The 18,831-nt window shown below is 48.5% G+C and overlaps 1 protein-coding gene across 2 annotated transcripts; it reads right to left on the minus strand.

The window, feature by feature from the left end:
* Window positions 1-5,181: 5,181 nt before the first annotated feature.
* Window positions 5,182-18,831, minus strand: ZW10 (zw10 kinetochore protein). 2 transcript variants are annotated; one of them, XM_009274425.1, is made up of 15 exons: window positions 18,690-18,831; window positions 17,728-17,829; window positions 17,458-17,535; window positions 17,176-17,335; window positions 16,205-16,354; window positions 15,300-15,491; window positions 14,460-14,623; window positions 13,492-13,674; window positions 12,771-13,009; window positions 11,688-11,759; window positions 10,786-10,955; window positions 10,016-10,146; window positions 9,385-9,516; window positions 8,118-8,320; window positions 5,182-7,100 (listed from the first exon to the last, which is right to left on the minus strand). In XM_009274425.1, exons 1-15 carry the CDS (start codon window positions 18,807-18,809, stop codon window positions 6,980-6,982), a joined length of 2,217 nt encoding a protein of 738 aa, XP_009272700.1. In that variant the 5' UTR covers window positions 18,810-18,831; the 3' UTR covers window positions 5,182-6,979. The 2 variants fall into 2 exon arrangements, with proteins under 2 accessions (XP_009272700.1, XP_009272701.2); XM_009274426.2 differs by lacking the exon at window positions 17,458-17,535 and having other exon boundaries at window positions 18,690-18,817.

Consider the following 18,831-nt stretch of genomic DNA (forward strand, 5'->3'; position numbering starts at 1 on the left):
CAGCGGTTGGCGTTTCTCATACAGCAGCTAAGCAAAGTAATGGGAGGGGGAAGGTAGGGGGGGCAGCAGGTGGAAGATGGGTTTGAGAGCTGAGGCAACTCAACAGCTGCTGATCTCGCTCGGCGCGGCACCGGGGAGGGACGGGAGCATTCCCTCTGGGACTCCCCAGCCCGAGCAGCATGCTCCTGGGAGCAGGGGAATGGGTGAGTGGGGGGGCCCTGAAACAAGGAGCCCCCTTGAGCGTGGCCACAGGCGCCGTGCAGCGCGTGTGCACAGCATTGTGCCGGGAGCGTGCGGAGGGAAACCCGAGCTGGTTCGCAGGAGACCTGTGTGCTCAGCTCCCGTGGTGGCTCAGCAGCAGCCCAAACTAGCAGCTGCCCCGCTCCTTGCTATCACGGTGAGAAGTGCTTCCTCGCCTGGCCCCCCCGCTGCAGCAGCCAGCCTGGGCAGCGGTGTCATCGCTTGAAGCTTGTCCCCTTCCACGAGACCTGGCCTTTGTTGCTGATCTGCCCCCCAGGACTCCACTCCTTTCCCTAGAGCCCAGCCTTAGCTGAGCGGGTTCCCGACAACCCGCCTCGCATCGAGGACACCATGCAAAGCTGCAAGAGCCCGACAGCAGAGCCAAGGAGGGAAGCAAGGAGGACACAGGCCTCTCCGGGACACGGTGGGTGAGCTATTTATGGGCTTGGGGAACGGGGGGGCCCTCTGAGTCTTGACCTCCCGCAGAAACCATGGCCTTTAGCTCACCTCCTCCTGGCATTGTGGGGAAAGGATTGGGTGAGTCCTAGAAACAGGTGTATAACGACCCAGGGGCTTCACCAGGGGGTTGATAGTGCTGTGAGAGACAGACAAGACCGTGTTAATCCTCTCTCCCTCTCTGTTTCTTAAAGATTCTGCTAATGCTTCCCTCAAAACTCTCTGCACCGTCAGGAGGCTGTTCCTGCTGCTCGGGGTCACGGGGCTGCTGGCGGGGGCAGCAGCTGGGGCATGGCTCCTAGGTCAGTGTCTGCTCCGGGACGACCCTGCCGCTGCGGGCAGAGCCCAGCCGCCAAACTGGCGAGCGAGTTCGGGGCGCCGGCAGCAGAGGTGGTGGTGATGGGAGCTCCTTGGTCAGTGAGCTGCGGCTTGGGACGGGGGGACGTGGCTGGGGTGGGCTCTGCTGCTGGCTGCTGTGGTCCCAGCAGCAAGCTGCAGCTGTGCCCGTTGAGAGGCTCATCACCTCTTCCAGTGGGCAGTGCAGGATCGTTCCCAATATTGTGCATCCTCGGATGCTGCCGAGGCTGTGTGAATCCATCTCCACCCCCTTCTCTGTTTCCTGAAGTGAAACACCTGAAGAAGCCTCAGCCAGACCAGGGCTTCACCCTGCTGCAGGAGCCAGATGAGATCCCAGCGTGCAGTGACGGTGAAGAGGAAGACCCCGTGGTCCGTGGGGCTCCCAGTAGAGGTTTACATCTTCACTTGCTGCCACAGAGGATGGGGAGAGGGGAGCAGCGTGCGGGACAGTGCCTGCCAAGCCCAGCAAGAACAGAAAAGATGCTCTTTAATAACAAATATCTCCTGCTGATCCACTAGCTTCTTTCTGCTGCAGTTTGCTATTGTTTTGCTTCGCTTTTAAGTCCTGCTGCATTCCCCAGCATTACGGCTTCATTGCATGGAGTGAGCCTGCAGCAAAGGCAGCTCTTGCAGGACTCCTTTGCATGTAACCGCTCAGCAGAGCTGCCAGGCAGGCACTGAGAATATGCAAATAGGTTCATGTATAGTTTCTAGTTGCTTCAAATGGCTTTTCCTGGGGTTTGGGGGCTTTTTTTTGCTTTAGATGTGCATGACCATCCACTGTGCTGGCCCTGCACAAAACACTGTAAGGAAGGGAACTTGCAGGTTGTCTTTAAATGGAATGGCTTTAGTGTCTTTCAGAATAAACGTGGCAAACTCCTTGCTGGAAGCGCAGGTGGAAGGCCATCCTGGCTGGCTCCTGGCATGCCACGAGCACTGGAGTCTCTCCCTGGGCACCCTGCTCTGCCGGCAGCTCGGGTATCTCAGGTGGGCACAGCAGAGGCAGCCGCTTAGGCCCCTACTCGCCCTTTTCCGAGGGGAATGATCTTGGCTAAAGCAGGTGCTTGAAGGCTGGGAGATTTGTCAGGGCAGCAGTGCCCAGATCGCACAGCTCCCTGCTGAATGCAGGGCAGAAAGCGGGGCTCGGGCTGGCATGGAGACCTGCGAGAAGAGCTGCAGAAGATCCTTCCTGCCAAGGAGGTTCATTCCTGGCTGCCAGAGCGGCAGGACTGTGGACCGTTGTTCCCATGGCAGGGTTACATTCCTGATCCCCTAGCAGGTCCCGAACCCCTTCCTGGGACACTTACTGTTGCTTCTGCAGAATGACCCATCAGAAAGGAGTGAACTTGACGGACGTCAAGGTGAATGACACACAGGAGTTCGTTCAGGTGAGACCCCACCAGGAAGGCAGCCTGGAAGACATGTGGCAGGTCAGGTAAGGGCAGCTCTGGGGGAAGCAGAGTTTGCTGGTGGGGCTGAAACAGTGGCCTTTTTTTCAGGCTTAAGAACGTAGAAAACCGTCCTGGTTTTGTGCAGTAGGCAGCCCCTTTGGGGACTGCTGCAGCTGCCCTGGAGCTCCCTAGTGCCCCAGGGATTTTGGTTCATGTGCATTCTGACCAGAGGCTTATTCCCACGCAGGAGCAGCTGTGAATCGGGTCAAATTGTGGCTCTGAAATGCTCAGGTGAGTGCCTCTCTCCTCTCCTATGTCCCCAAGATCTCCCCCTGGATCTAGCAGTTTCTTCGCTCCCACTCCACCCGCTTCCCTCACCCGCCAGCGTCGGGGTCTGGCACCTGGAGCTTCGCCTAACACGTGCTCCCCAGCTGTCTTGCAGAGTGCGGGCTGCACCCCGGTGCTGCGCGGGTGGTCGGGGGGGCAGACGTGCCCCCAGGACGCTGGCCCTGGCAGGTCAGCGTGTACCATGGCTCCCAGCACCACTGCGGAGGCTCTGTGCTGGCACGCGAATGGATCGTCACGGCAGCTCACTGCGTGCACAGGTACCTCCGGGCTCTCCCGTGCCCAGCCTCAGAGGCACTGTCTATCTGCTCTTATCCCAGGCCTTGGCGCTTGTTGCCCTGCAGTAAGAGGCACGCTGTATTTCTGCTCAGTTACAGGCGGCTTCAAGCCTCCGCCTGGCTGGTTTTCGCAGGCATTATCACCCATGGCTCGATCAAGCAGGAGGCTGGGGTATCAGTAAAGAAAATAATTTACCACCCGCTTTATAATGACAATAGCCTCGACTATGACATTGCTCTGATGAAGCTCCAAGTCCCCCTGAATTTCTCAGGTAAGATGCTGTCGTGATGCTGTTGTGTTCTTCTCCCATCTGTGGAGTTGTCTGTCTTATCCCAGAATTAAGAGATGGCCAAAAACCAGCCTCTTCTGAACCTGCTATTTCAGAGCAGCTCTTTAAGGATATCCAGCCTGGTACCCGGGAGGCAGCACGCACAGCAGCGTGGTGCTTTGAACTATGCCAGAGCTGTGCATTACTGGGAAGGTGGCTGTGAGAGCTGAAGTCTCCAGAGCGCCTGGCCCGAGAATCTTTCACTTCAACGTGGCAGGCTGAGTGGCTCTGCAGGCTGATAGCTCCGCAGCCCTTCCCTGGCTGCTCGTGCTCAGCACAGCACGAAGCTGTCCCGGCACTTTCCTGTCTCCTTCTTAGCAGATGCCATCCGTGCTGTGTGTCTGCCACCCTCCCACCAGGACCTCTTCCAGGGCACGCAGTGTTGGGTCTCCGGTTGGGGCTATACCAGACCAGACCAAGGTAAGCTCCCATCTTGTCCCTGCTGCTCAGCCCTGACCGGAGGCTTTCCCTTGCTCCCCACTGGCCCTGTCCAGTCCCTTCCATGCCTCGTGTGATCTTGCAAATGCCCCCTCCTGCCTTCATCCCACCGCTGCTCCAGCAGCTCTGCAAACCACATCCACAGCCCCTCTGGGCCTGGCCATATTTAATGCCGTAAGGTGATTCCATCTTTCCCATCCTCTGACTTCCCCAGCTAGTGCCCTGCTCTTCCCCTCTTGCTCCCTGCAGATCTTGTTTTCCTCTTGGCTTCTCTTTCTCCCTCTCCAGCGCAGGTTATCGAGACACTGAAGGAAGCGCTCGTTCCCTTAATCGGTACCAAGAGGTGCAATAGTTCGTGCATGTACGCAGGCGAGCTCACTGCCAGGATGCTGTGTGCTGGCTACCCGCATGGGAAAATAGATGCATGCCAGGTAACAGGAGGGAGCGAGTGGTGCATGCTGGGTGTGCATAGCAGGTGTGGAAAGGACCGATACGTTGTACGTCCCTGTTATGCTCCAGCAAATGCTGGGGTTTGGGGCAACAGCTTGTGGTAAACAGTCTGTGTAGGGTAGTGTTGGGCCCACTGCATCTTGCACTGCAGCGTGGAGCCCGCGGTGCCCCGGTGCATCGATGTCGGGCTGATATTTAGCTATCTTTATAGAAGGAACACGGCAACCTTGCAGGAAGGCGCACGCTACTCTTGTACCGGCGTTACAGCTTCTTGTATGGCTGATGGAACAAAGCCACGTGGGAGGAGGCAGCCTGATCTGCATCCCAGCTGTGAGCGGGGCAGAGCTGCTTCATTAGTCCTTGCCCTTTCTTGCAGGGTGACAGCGGGGGCCCCCTGGTTTGCCAGGATGAATTCACGTGGCGCTTAGTGGGCATCGTGAGCTGGGGCCAAGGCTGTGCTGAACCCAACCACCCTGGGGTTTATACCAATGTGGCTCAGCTTCTGCCATGGATTTATCACATCACCGAGGTAAGCTGGAGCAAGCAAAGGCGTACGTATGTTCAGCCTGACCTACAGCCGTGCGTGTCGCGTACGCAAATCCCAATGCTAGCATCCTATTTTAACTCTTTCCTTTGCTACCCTACGCTCACCCTTGATGCACGAACCTCTGGGACAACCTCTTCGTGGTACTGATTCGGTTTTTTGTTTTCCTTTTTTTTTTTTGGACTAGATCTACTAGAATTAAGGCAAGGAGAGACTTCACAGAGCAACGCTTTGCCCTTTCCACATAGTAAGTGGAGAACGGTCCAGGACTAATTCATACTGTGTTACTATAACCCTAACAGAATCCCCAGACAACAGTAGAAAACATGCTCAGTATAAATAGTTTATTAAAGAAAATAGCAAATTACATTTCTGTGAACAATCCACATGGGAGCGGTGGTGTTTTCCGAAATACGCGCTTTTTTGGATTGCTATGTGTAAAGGGGCAGGGGATCCCATGAGATGTAAGTGTTACGGGAACGCTCTCGGCCTTCCGATAAATTACTTGGAGGGGAAGAAAAGAAAAAGCTAGAGTTTCAAGTGGCGGTCAGTTTTTGCTTCGGTATCTCCCTTCCTTGCTGCGTTCCCATGTGCTGGACTCAGTCTAACTGCCGATTTGGCTGCATTTGCCCCCTCCTTATGCCAGTTAAAGCCCGAAACGGAAGGGTCTCCTCACCACCTGCCATGGCTGTGCTCGGCTGAGCCAGCAGGCAGAATGGCCGTTCAGTTCTGCAATGGCTTAGGTGCAACGTGAAAGCCAGCTGTGATTCGGGCCCTGCACAAATGCTTGGAAACGTGAAGAGAAGTCAGACTAAAGTGCAAATGAAAAGGATACAACAGTAGATGATAACAGATGGAAACATTAAGCTCTGTGATGGAAACTTCTTTAAGCAGGTTGTAAGCACTACATGGTAGGAAATACTTTGTTCCATGTGTGCAGCGACTGGCACATCTTGGCCTCTGGGCTATGTTTTAATGAATGCTCTTGGTGAGGTTTTCAATTAAAAGAAATGTATGTTTCTCGGAGTCTCAAAGATAGCCTTTCGTAACTTAAAAGATAATGCTATGAGTGCACGCTTCATTCCCTTTTTATATTCATTCATATTTCTCTCGTAATTCTTAAAGGACAGAAAATTTACCACCAGAAACACAACTGATGCCAGACCTACCTAGTTCACACACAACAAAAGGGTAAAGGAAGGAGCTGAACTGGCTTCTACAGTTGGTAAAGTGAGATTGAAAAATTCTAAGTTAGTTTTAAGATACTTTCCATGAGAAATAAAGCCATGAGGAATTTTGCCACTTGTGCAAAACCCTGTGCCCTGATAAACAATTCACTCAGAACAGGATCTCCTCTCCCCCCCCTAAATTTTCACTCTCTTGAGGTCTGCTCTTCAGGAAAACCTGAGGTGGGAAAGAACAAAGTTTGGCACTGCAGCATTCTTCAAGGCTATCAAAGTCTGTGGGTTTCATATGTAATTTGCAGGGACAGAAGAGGTAAGACACAAAGGGGCTACGTGCCCCCTGATGTAAAACTGCATAGATAAGGTTCGCTATTGAGAAAGAAAAATCCCTCTACGAGACCCTTAAGCGAGCAAGCTTGAGCTGACATTATACAGCGCCTTGCATGAGAGGCCCACCTGAGAGCAGTGCCTGTTCTCACAAAGAGATGTTGGATACAAGATTTGCTTTACTTCCCTACGCTGGGCTTAACAGGAAGATGAAATCCTAGAGAATGGAAATTAGCAAACATCACAAAAAGCATCTCTTCTTCACCAGAACTGTACACCCACCAGCTCACGAAGGAAAACTTGGATCTGGGCAGAACACCTCTGGGGAGCACGGCAGGAGATTGAATTGTCAAGCCCAAACTCCGTCTGCCTGGCAGATGGAGCATAAGCAGTTAAGTGTCCATGCGTTACCCGCCTTTGATTTTCTGGTCCCAGACTCGCAGCGCCATCCTCTTTGCCCTGCAAACATTGAGCTAGGAAGTGTTTCTTCTCCCTCAGTCAAGCCTCCAGGAAGCACTTACCTAATGCTAAGCTGTTTTATACCAGTACAAGTAAGAAGGGTCAAATCCAAAAAATATTTGAAAGACTCAGTTTGCACTTGCTTTATCAGAAGATGCAACATGTAGGAGTAAACACAGAGCTACTTAATTTTGGCCAGTGCTGCTGCTCTCCTTTCTGTGTTCTGGAACAAGGCTCGGATGAGACTCTTCACTTCAGCTGCGGAGAATTCAGCTGCGAGAGGCCCCTTCCCATCCGCCCACCTACGTGGGAGAGAAAGATCTTTAGTTAACCAAACTGCACAGAAATGTCATGTTAAAACAAGCCTCCCGAGCGCTCGTTACAGTAGTAAGTCTGAAGGCAAAACAAGTCCAGTTAGCAGCCTGTTAGCCGTATCGAACTTGAGTCCAGAATTGTTTAGCTAGGTATATAAAGCAACAGGTTGTGAGGTGATTTTTGCACTCATTACAAGCTCTACCTTTTCCTTCTCCGAAATAAGCCTAAAGCCTGTCTGCAAAATTCCCATTCACCTGCCAAACAAAAAGAAAAAGTGCTTTACGCCCAGCTGGAAGTAAGAGTTGGGAACCTTGGGGTCTAACACGGTTCCAACAGCAGCAATGAGCAGGGCACAGAAAAGGAACTGCCTTCCCTGCGTGCCTTCTCCACGGCTGGTACCTTCTCAGTTCAGCCTGCTGAGGACAGCGTGTTTTCCTGCCATTCAGACGTATGTGAGAGGCAGCTGTGAAAAGGGAACGTCTAGCTTCTGACAACTCATGCCGACTAAAGCAATAGAAGTAATTATGCAAATCCTCATGTATAATTCAGATGAATCCCCCTTGCAAGTTAAAAGAAGCAAGAAACAGCATCTAAAAAGCAGAGGCCGATCACGTGGAACGACTGCAGCAGCAAGGCACAGCTAACATCAAAAGCAGTAGGCAAAATGCCAGGCTGCTTACCGTGAAATACTTCTGAACTTAGCGAAGCCAAGGGGGACGCACAATCGCTCTGCGGTTGGCTCTCCCGTGGCGCTTGGGTTTTTTTTTACCATTGCCTTTTCCTTTGCGGGAGGCAGCTGAATATACGAGCGAGCTTGAAATGGACTAGAAACACACAGCCAAGAAACAGCCCCAGGAGCAGTTATCTGATCCTTACTAACGGTGAACGCCTTTCATCTGAAGAGAGTCCCCTGAGTGCAGTGCCCTGCTGATGTCAGACCTCTTCCCAGCTCCCTGTTATTGGGGTGAAGAACTAACTGAAAAGGAAGAAAGGAAGACACCTACTGATCTACTATTTCTTGGAGGTTGGCTTGCAAGATGATCATCAGCTCTTTGAACGTCATCCATTTCTGCACGTAGACTGGAACCTCCTCTTGGTATTTCTTATTTTTGTCGTCTTCAGGTAGTGGGGTGAAAACTTGGGGTCCTTCCTCCACCATGGTCCTACAGAGGGAGTACAACCTATCTGCGTCTTCTGCAGAGATATCCTAGAATTGACCAAATGTTAACAGGGGAGCAGTTAGATGTATTTTTGGAGTGCCAAGCAGTAAGTGAAATGAAAAAAGGTGGCTCTGTGTGTGAAGATGAAAGCAGAGGTTCAGATCACATTTAACATTCTCAAGCTAATATAACTTATTTCATGAATAGCTATTTCAGCAAGTTCTCAGCAATTGCCTCAGAACAACGGTTGCGCTTCTACACAGCGTATCTTAGTGCAACAGCAAGCATTTCGCTGTGAAGCAGAGGTGTTGCGATGAAGGTCTGAAGGGTTTACAAAGAAATTGCTTGGGCATTGGCAGCCCTATAATGAAAGCCAAGCTTTTTGGCAGGCACAGCCTGAGGACGCGTCCTGTAAACTAGCTGTTACGGGAAAAGAGGACTTACTGGCCTAATGCACAGTGGGAAGGCTCTCTGGATGTAGACTACAACTAGAACAGATGCACTAACGTATTTCTATCGTTTGCTGTGAAAACGTATTTTAATTAAGAAATGTAATAGGATAGTTGTACTTGACCCAAGGTAACCTGACAATCCCTTAAACACAGTACTGGGAGTCAAATGGAGACTACACAGATAAGAATTTCAGGTTGAAATGCCACAGGGATTTCGGCATCTGGTGCCTACAGAGGATGGAGAGGTTCATTAGAGATGCACAGACCGAAAATGTATCAGAATAGATGGAGTCTGAGACAACGGCTAACTCCCGTGCCCTGCACAAATAAAAAGAGATCGATTCATAGAATATGACTCTATATATATGCTTATATAGTAGGAGTGACACGCCTAAATCCAAATTAAGATGAAATGACGGCCACTCCCCTGACTCTCCCCTTGACTAGAGAGTCATGGAACCGCTGTAAGGGTATATATGGTCTCAACTGGATGTGAGTTAGTGGTATCTTGACCGCTTCTCATAGACAGGACCACAATTACAATTTCTGTGGAAGGTAACTGTTCCCCTGAAACCCGATCTTGGAAAGAACTCCTAGAGGTGACAAATGCTAGCTGTTCGCACCACCCCATGCCCGGCATCTCCATCTCGTGCAGTTACCTCTAGGGCAGCAATCCTCGTGACAACCTCTGTGAGAGCTGTGTTCAGTAAAGTCCCCATAGCCTTGCAGTATATGTTCACTGGAAGGACATCTTGCCAGACTTTTCCCAGTCTTTTCAGCTGATGCAATACCTGGAAGGTAACAGCTGTGTGTTATCTACATGTTATCAAAAAGAACATTGAGAGAGGCGCCGAATGATAAGGTGACTACGTATGGTCAGAAACCAGTTTGAAAGAAGCAAAAGGCAATGAAGTATCCTGCTATCGCATAGAGCAGACGTTCCTGGGAAGAAATGCAGCGTTTTCAGTTTGCATTAAGGCTCATCAGAAGTGTGGCAGATCTTTTCCTTGAAAAATGAAAACCATTATAAATGTACTATAAACAAAAGTTCAAGATTAAGAAGCTTTTCATTTCAACTTGGACCAAGAGGAACTGAACTCAGCATGCTTCAATTTTGCAAAAAGACGCAGCCCGGGGAAAAAAAAAAAACCACGCCAGAAAATTGTTGTTTTGAAAAGTTCCACTCCGCTGAAACGCCACACAGTTCTCAGGACTGAGATCACATACTGTACCTTCCCAAGGACAACACCTCCAGACAATGGGAGATTTGGCTTTGATTGCCTTGCTTACCTGCCTTATTGCTTTGTTTGCCGCACAGTAATTTTCCTCATCATCCATATTGGAAAAATTCCTGGCACTTGACAGCCTTTCCAGGATTTCTCCTTTCTGCACTCGCATCTGGGCCAGAAAACACTCCATCCCTTTAGGAGCGAAAACAAGCAGAGACAAGCAATTAAGCAATTACTAAAGGTGCTCTGCCAATTTAGAGACTCTAAGTGCTGAATAATGAACTTGCTATAACATTTTATTTTTAAAGGAATTTCCAGTCTCTAAACGGTCTCGTAGAGCAAATTCAACCAGGCCCAGTCACATATTCGGTAAGCTCTTGCGCAGCTTGCATTGCTGCAACGCTTTGAAAAAGAGCCGAGTAGCAGCATTAACTATGGATGACGGGCTCCTGTTAGGCTCATACAAACTTCTCAGAATTTGTTTCCATAGAATAAGCTAAAGAAAGTATGAAAGGACTGAGCAGCCGATCCCAGAATATCTGAGTGCCACAAGATCTCACTGGATAATGAACTGTTCTTGGAACTAAGTGCTGGACACGAAGAGTTGGGTTTCAGAGAGTCGAGCCCTGAACAGCCATCTTGCTTAGAGTCGTAACGCTCTGTCAGACTTCCCAATCTAGACAATGTCCTCGCTACTTGTCCAAAACTCTTAAATAACAATCCGCTGCTCGAGTCAGGAGCCACGCTTCCATGAAATCATTCAGCAATAAATGCCAGGATTAATTACCATGTCATCCATCAATATATTTCAATACCGAAAGGTAAAATTACCGAGTCTCCTAAAACCAGGTACCAGATCTACAAAAGTAGCCGCTCCGTCGCACAGGATGTTAGTCAGGCGGTATCGGAACTGGTGTCCCAGGGTGAGCAAGTGGTGAGCAATATACATGCAGTTGTTGTGGTGAATGGCTGCCAGCTGGGGCAATTTCTGAAGGTTCTCCCTGTCCCAGGAAGGAGGAAGAGAAAAGGAAGAAATGTATTTATTTAGACCTGGCTCTGCTAAAAGAATCATCACGCCTACCCTAGAGAAACTCACGGTCTGTCTCAGACAGATGTTGCAAGTAAGTAGCTGTGGGCAATGCCTGATAACGCCATCAGTTGGAATAAAAGCATTTAAGCTCCTGTCACATCCACACAAGAACTTACAGGAAAGGAGTTTCATGGCTAGTGAAATGGCACTTTGGCGTTCAAACCATGTGATATATCCACATTGTCTCTAGCGAAGGACTTCCAAGATACTTTGTTATAGCAAAGTTATGGTGAGGAAAAGAGAGAGAAGTCCTTTTCAGTCATACCCCAGTGTTCTCTGACAGAATTGTATACTTTCAAGCTTCACTGCTGCTCTTTTTTACAGGAGAAACATCATGAAAAATCTCTGCATCAGACCTGGGGTCAAAGTTACGTGGCTGGATTCAAACACAACTGTCGTAAGAACTGCAACTATCTCCAGGTCACCAGACTGCCAACTCAGAAACTCTCAAGCACCTATTCTGTAGCAGGTATGATTTAGTAATAGATGAAGAGCGCTAGCTTTTTGCCGCTGGAGGAAGCCCTTAGTAATCTCTGGCTGCGGTGGATAAACTGGGGACAAGTGGGGCTGTTGCAATAGCACTGGTCTCTCTCCAAAACAGGCCCTAGGTAATACACACCCCCCACCCACCCCCCACACTTACTTGTGGTATGTTGGCACTACATCATAGAACAGCTGGAATATATTCCGTACAGAGTAGAAGAGCTGTATACAGCTACAAGGAAAATAAGGTTTCTGTTAGTTTGTCAGTGGAATTAACGTCTTGTTCACAAGTCACCCGCAACTTTCTCCAAAACAAGGTTTTATTAGTAGCGAAGCACTGACAGTGAAGTACTGGCACAAAGAGTAGATTGTCAGGATCAATTACAGCGATGTCAACAAAGGCAACGTTCTGGAAAATTCACAAAGGCTGTGCTGACCTTGTAAGTTCAGTGTGGAAAAGACAAGCCTCAGACCACATTTCAGAAGGGAGATACATGAAGCCCCAGGAACAAAGGGGACAGTGTCCCTTCTCCACCAGGTGTGCATAACTAGTCAGCCCTCTCTCTGCCACGGTACGCTGAAGGGCATTCAGTACCTAGGCAACTCTCCTTCTTCAGGGTTGCGGTCTCCAGTTTTTAAAGCAGACTGCATGTGGTTCCTCAGAACGTTTAATTCTTTTCTCTGAAGAGCCCTGCCAGATGCAGAGCTGGAGTTCTTTGCTTTCACCCAGCACAAAAAAAGCAAGAACTCGTCTCGGAGCGGGTGCCATCACTTATCATTTGGTTTGAAAAAAAGAGATGGTTTTGATTTTTCTAAACAACTGACAGCTAACGTACGATAAAACATTGAAGCGAACACTGCAGTAGCGTTTCTCCCAACTGAAAGACTGAAGCCATGAAGTATGTTGTGCACATGAGGGAGTTTACCATGTTGTCACTGCTTTAATAGCTAAAATGCAATAAAGAGTACCTGAATGTTCCCTGAAAACTAAGTCTGAAAGGCTGCTTAACCCTGAGTATTGCAGGGAACATAGTCCACAGCTGTTCCTGCTGTACCAGTCTACTGCACGAAGCCAGGGATGCATCCTCCAGCCAAAACAGAGAGTGACTTTAATGACTGATTCTAATTTTTAAGTATCTTCTGTTCTTTTAAAGGTCTTTTAATCTATTAACAGATGCTTGGCGTTGCCAAAGGCAGTAAGTATCCGACACCCAAGAGTTACCCACTGATATATAATTCCTACCACTGATCCGTGCTGGCTGTAGCCTCCAACAGCGTCTGATACGCCAGCTCCATCAGTTTCTCCACTGATGAACTGATGCGGCATGTGGGCAGAGAAAACGTGTACTGGCTCAGTTTAGTCTCATTCTCCAAATTTACCATGTCGTTAGGCAGAAGTTTAGAAGTTTTTTGCATTTTTAAGTGATCTCCTGCCCCAGGATCAGGAAGCTTTGGTAGGGTTACACAGGAATCAGGTGTGATCTAAGGGAAAACAAGAGAGAGGCATAGTACCACTTAGAGCCTGCAGAAAGGAGACTGTGCAAGGCTACAAAACACTGGATGACAGAGATTTGAGACTGAAGATGAACACAAGGCTGCAGAAGTCCCCTAAGCCTGCTGGAAGTCTTCTGGCTTACGAACGAAAGCCCATGAAACAGCCTATATGGTGTTGCATGTCTAGAAGTGACTCTGGAAGTAATCCTCCAATTTTTCTTATGCTTAAGATGCTAGCCAGAAAAGCCTACGCAAGCAAACTTCGAGTATTTTAATAAACATCGTTAGCGAAATAACCCTCTTGAGCACTATTGAGAAAGGTTTTGAAACTGTTGTTTGCCAAGATCCCCAAATAATCAAGAGTATTCAGCGCTCCACAAAAAAAAGGACTCGACTGTTCTAGACAAGCCCTCTTCAACAGCTAAGCTGTTTTTCCACACAGAAGAACAGTGTATTGCATCAACGGTCACCTTTACGGTATTGTGTATTTCTGATGTCATCAGGTTTCTGGCTGCCACAATCACATCCTGGCACTTCTTGTTAGCAAAGTGGGAATTGACGTTACGGGCGTATTTCAGTAAATCAGTCGTGTCTCCTTTCAAAAACTGCATGTTCTTCAAGGCTTTTTCAAATTCCTCGGTGGATTTAATCACCTGAGAAGAGCAGACATATTCGACATTAACATAGTTTCCTAAAATCAAAGAACAAAATTAAAGTTGGGTATAAACTCTTCCACTCAGCTGAAAGCAAAGGATGAAACTAGTTTTTAGAGGGCACTAACCATCCAACAGCTTTTCAGCAATCTTTTGAAGAAGCTGGCTCGGCTGGGGGCCACGATCACACAAGAACACAGTGTTTGAACTGCAGGTTTGTCCCCCCTGACTGTGCTGGCAACCTAAGTCAAAAACCAGAAGAGCAAGATGATCAAATTTCATTACACTGGACTACCTGGGGCAAAGGGACCGGGAGGTTTACCCTATGACTGCTTCTGTGGGAAACAGCCCCCTCTCCAGGAAAAGGAGCTTTTGGCATTCTTCACTAGCAGCGAGTTCTGTTTCAGGTATGTAGTTTTAAAACAAATTATGTGGCCTATGCAAGAAACCCCTGTGATCATTAACAACGAATACGAAGACAAACGGAGCCATCAGTCCTCAGGAAGCCACCTGGGCGGGCAGCACTGCCACATCATCATCTTCAGCCTCTCGCAGAGGCTCAGCCAAGTGCCTTACATCGCACAGCCTGAAAGTCTCCAGGTCTTAGCTAAGTATGGCCCGAGTTCCACAGATCAGAGACCTTGCACGCTTTACGTGACAGGAAACACAAGCCACAGCTTAACCGAGAGAAATACACAATTCTAGATTAGCAAAACACAGCTTTTTGTTCAAGCTGGCCATCTGGCGTTTCCCCCACGTGGATCTGAAAGATTTTTAAGACCTACCTCTATATACTGCTCTAGTTTGCTGCTATTGGTTGGGATTGAATTCACCAGACAGTTCTGAATGAGGCAGTCCGATAACTCTTCCCATATCATATCACCCAGCAGTTCCGCGAGCGTAAGTCTGCACTCCTTTTTGTCTTCCGCAGGCTGCTCAAGAGGCACATCTGAATTCAAGAGAACAGAAATGGATTTTAATACACCTACTTCTTGGACCAGACCCTTCACCAGTTCATTCAGTCCTTCCAGTCAGAACAGCATCTATCAACTGTTCCATAATCTTATAACGGAGGTATTCCTCTTATCCAGGCCACCTGCGGGGCCTGTGGAATTGCCCGACCGACCGAAAGACAACTGAATTGAATTTATGTGTAAACTGAGCCCGCTTCCCCAGCATGTTCATTTCACGGAACGCTAGCAAAGCCCAGGCCAGTTTCTAGCCAATGGAAGATCCTGCATGTGACCAGCCTGCCCGAGGGAACTCCCTGGATCACATCGTGACTTCCACCTTTTAGACCTGTGGCATGCAAAGATCTTCAATGCAGTGACTGGTTCATAAGGAAAGAACATTTACCAAAAAATGAATTCCTTGATCCCTTTGAGCCGTACTACTTTCCTCCTTCATTTTCCCAGCTCTGTGAATGCTGGGTCACCGCTAAGTCCAATTTGACAAGGTGCCAAGCTATCCCAGAGCACAGCATAGCAAGTTAACGTTAAAAGCTGCTTAGACCTTACACATAATTCAATACTGCTTAACAACCAGATATTCTAGAAGGCGTCCGCTCCAACTATGTGAACGAGGTACTGATCTCAGTCTAATTCCAAAAGGGAGAAACTACCTACTCAGCAGGTATTTGTGGAGAACTTCAAAAATAAGCTTGATCTTGTCAAAAACCTCCATAGGCGAGAAATGATCCAAGTTAGGCTCCCCGGACTTAAAACGTAGGATGAACACATCTGACTGTTCCTCTGTGAACGGCTGAAGAGACGGGTATGAAATCAGCGGCTTGAGGACGTATTTCAGCAACAGCTGGCCTGAGAAACGAAAAAAAAAAAGATGTTTTCTAACAGCAGGAGGCAGGCAGTTTGCTCCAGTGAGGCCCAACCGTTGACTATTTTGGATGCAGAGATTCTTCGCGTGAAGTGGAAGAAACGCTCTCTTGACTAGCCGTATCGGGGAACAGCTAATGAGGTAAAACGCTGGGTTTGGTTTCACTAAGGCCATTTTACTCATGTAAAACACACATGGAGGCCTAACAAAGAGCAGCATATTTAATGTAAAGTGAAAAACAACTTAAACAGCTGGAAGCACGAAGTCCTGTCCTAGTATCTGCCGTACTTCCTGACTTATTTTATCAACACCTGAGAACGCCGAAGCCCAGAGGCTGCCTGAAACCGGCAGTCTTGCTCTTGGTAGACGAGGAGGCTGTAACTGGAAAAACTCTTTAAACATCAGGCGGTGAAACCATATCGCCACAGATCAAAACAGTACACTAGAGTAAATTGACAGGAAAGGAGAAATCATTCCAAACAAATAATAGGATAAATAAAGGATAAATAATTTCCTCTTTATAAGAACCAGAGCATTCACCTCACGCTCAGTGGGAAACACAAGCCAAGAGAGAAAGAAGTCTTCCAGCGTACTGCTGAAGTGAACCGGATCTCGATATCCATCTTAAAACAAGTCTGAACTCATATCCACTCGGGCTGCTACAGCTATGGTTATCTGGATCCACGGTCTGTCTTACCAAAAATTTTAAGCTTGGTGTGCAGTTCTCCTAGGACAGCAAATGCCTGCAGCACAGAAGCAACAGGTGGGCCAGCAATCTCCTCCTCTTTCGATGGCACTGTGCGTAAGTGCAGTTCCGAATGCATCGCTGACTCCAGGCTGCTGCTTTCTACAGAAAAAGAAGAACCATCTCTCTGTCAGAGTGCGGTCTGAGACACAGCAGATCTGAGAAGCTACTGCGTTCCTCAGGTGGCAGCTAAAGCAATGTTCTACCTCTCCCCGTTTCCACAAAACACCGTTCCTGTAAAAGCATCAGAAGAGGGTACGCTGCAGGACAATGGAATAGAATCAGTCTCTTGCAACGACCCAGAATTGTCATTTCAGTCGCCTTGCAATTGAATGACGCTTAGTGACAGTCGCTTTCCTTCCCCTCCTCTCCCCATTTCAAGTCAAATCCAAAGGAAGAGGGTTCTGTCTTTTCCAAAGGAAAAGTTTGTGTTTCAATGAAGACGGCAACGTACAGACTCTTGAGCAGTTCTTGCAATTAGCTGCCCGCAACAAACGCGGCAACCTGAAAACCTACCACAGAAGGTAAAAGTATCCTTAAAAGTAGCCTGGTGGGGACACGTGTTCAGGCTGAGCAAAAATTTCAGAAAACTCTTCCAGCTACTACACTGAATCAGGTATTCAATAATAAGCAACCTGAAATTTTGGCCCAGCTGATTTCCTCAGGAGCAGAAGCTTTGCGAGAGAGCATCCCTCTTCTGGTATTTCACAAGGCTAAAAAAGTACTCAGAGGCTGGTAACTGTTTTGATCTCTGCTTCAACATGGTCTAAGAAATACCGCAGGTGAGGCAGATGAACCTTCAAAACTCTGTTTAAAATCTACTGACCACACCGGATTGCTTGCGGTAGCACCTCAATACTCCAGGAGCGGAGTGATAGCCAAAGGACGCTGCCACTCATCACTCCCATTCATTAGGCGAGTACCTTTTGAGGGAGGAAGCTTCCATACAGCCAGTTTCTGCCATTCTTCTCCTAGATGATAGAGCATGTTCTGTGTCTGCACTGTGAGCTCTGTGCTTAGTGCTTTCAGGATCTTCAGCTCAAAGCCCTTGCGGGATTCCAGCATGTTCAGGCTGCTTCGTGCCTGGTGGTAAAGATCAAACACAAAACATGAGTAACTGTTGCCCCTGCTAATGAAAAGCATCTTGTGAAATTTACTGAGTATATATCAACAATATTGTCCTATGCTTAAGAAGTCATTGTCACCTTTTCCAGTTGTTGAGCTGCTGCCACGTACTTCTTCTCCAGCAATGCAGTATTGTACTCCTTAATAGCTGTATCAAACTGCAACGATCAGACAGATTCGTATGTCACCACTGTGTATCTGCTATTAGACTACAATTCTTTAAACAACACGGCTAGAGACAGGGGAGCCGTAGGCAGTTATTCGAAAGAGAAGCCCAGAGTAATGCTCTAGACTGAGCACCAGAGAGGATGACTACTGCTTAATGATTTTAAGCCGCTCCCTCTCCTCACCTCCTGTAGCTTTTTCAGAATACTCAGAACCAGCGTGTCTCGCTCCAGCTGCTGCTTCAATTCAGTAAATTCAGCAACAGCGACATTTAGATCTCGCTGAACCTGAAAGAACAACCTTTTCAGTTCATTTACAGCACGCAACTGTTACCAGACACATTTCCTCTTAAAAGCGATAACGGTATGAGATTTAAAGTATTTCTGTTACTAGAATAATTTGTTGAGGAGGAAAAAGGCTCCAGCCATTTTACTCCTTGCTAGGAAGATCCTTATAAGCACTGGAGACGCTTCTAAACTGGTTTCTCTTGTAATACGTTGCAGGTTTTTTAAGGGCGCCGTAAGGAAATTTAGTCTCAAAAGGCAGTCAGAAAGACTTCAGTGTTCTTTAACACAGCCATTTAAAGTGCCACAAGGCTTGAACTAAACCAAAAGCTAATTCTCAATTAACGCCGCTACAGAACCCCGCATGTTGGAAAAGCAATCAAAGCCGCAAAAACCAGAGAGCGGGTCTGCAATCCAGCCTGCGGGAGCTGTTCACGTTCTCCTTAAAGGCTTCAGCGAACGTGCACAACTATGATTTAGGTTCCTGTTCTGCCAGAAATCGCTGTGGGACCAACGCTCGGCCAGTCCATGACTGTGTCGCGCCGTACCGCAGTACGCAAGGCTGATCCCTCTCTCCTTTCTGAAGGAGAGACGTGTGACACACTTTTCCAGCTGTACAACGGAGAGGAAACCACGGCCCATCCCTTAATGACAGCTCTTTACTTGCACCCCCGACGCAACGCACACCTCTGCAGCATGTGTCACCTGAAGGTATTTTTTAGGGGTGATATCATCCAGGGTTCTTAGTCAGGAGTCCTCCTCCCCCCGTCCCCTCGCAACACGCCAAGATGGGGGGGGGCCTACAGCTTTGGGCTGAAACCGCACGGAATCTGCAACAGCTCCAAGGCGGAGCGCGCCGTCACCTCGTTTTCAATCCCGGCTTTCAGCAGGTCGATGTTGCTGGACAGCCCGTCCACTTGCGACACCAAGTCCTCGGCGCTCTGCATGCTGGGCAGGAACTCGTTATACTTCTTGTTAATCATGTTGCAGACTTCTCCCTGCAGA

This window comes from Aptenodytes forsteri, unplaced genomic scaffold, assembly GCF_000699145.1.
Source record: "Aptenodytes forsteri isolate BGI_AS27 unplaced genomic scaffold, ASM69914v1 Scaffold752, whole genome shotgun sequence".
Lineage (NCBI taxonomy): Eukaryota > Metazoa > Chordata > Aves > Sphenisciformes > Spheniscidae > Aptenodytes > Aptenodytes forsteri.

What these genes read in the sequence shown, in the direction of transcription:
- ZW10 (XM_009274425.1), bottom strand. Translation starts at nt 18,809, where the DNA reads ATGATTAACAAGAAGTATAACGAGTTCCTGCCCAGCATGCAGAGCGCC. An exon ending in TTCTGAAAAAGCTACAGGAG is followed by an intron (nt 17,536 to 17,727) that starts GTGAGGAGAGGG and finishes TGATCGTTGCAG; the next exon opens with TTTGATACAGCTATTAAGGA. An exon ending in GAAGCTTCCTCCCTCAAAAG is followed by an intron (nt 16,355 to 17,175) that starts GTACTCGCCTAA and finishes CTTTTTCTGTAG; the next exon opens with AAAGCAGCAGCCTGGAGTCA.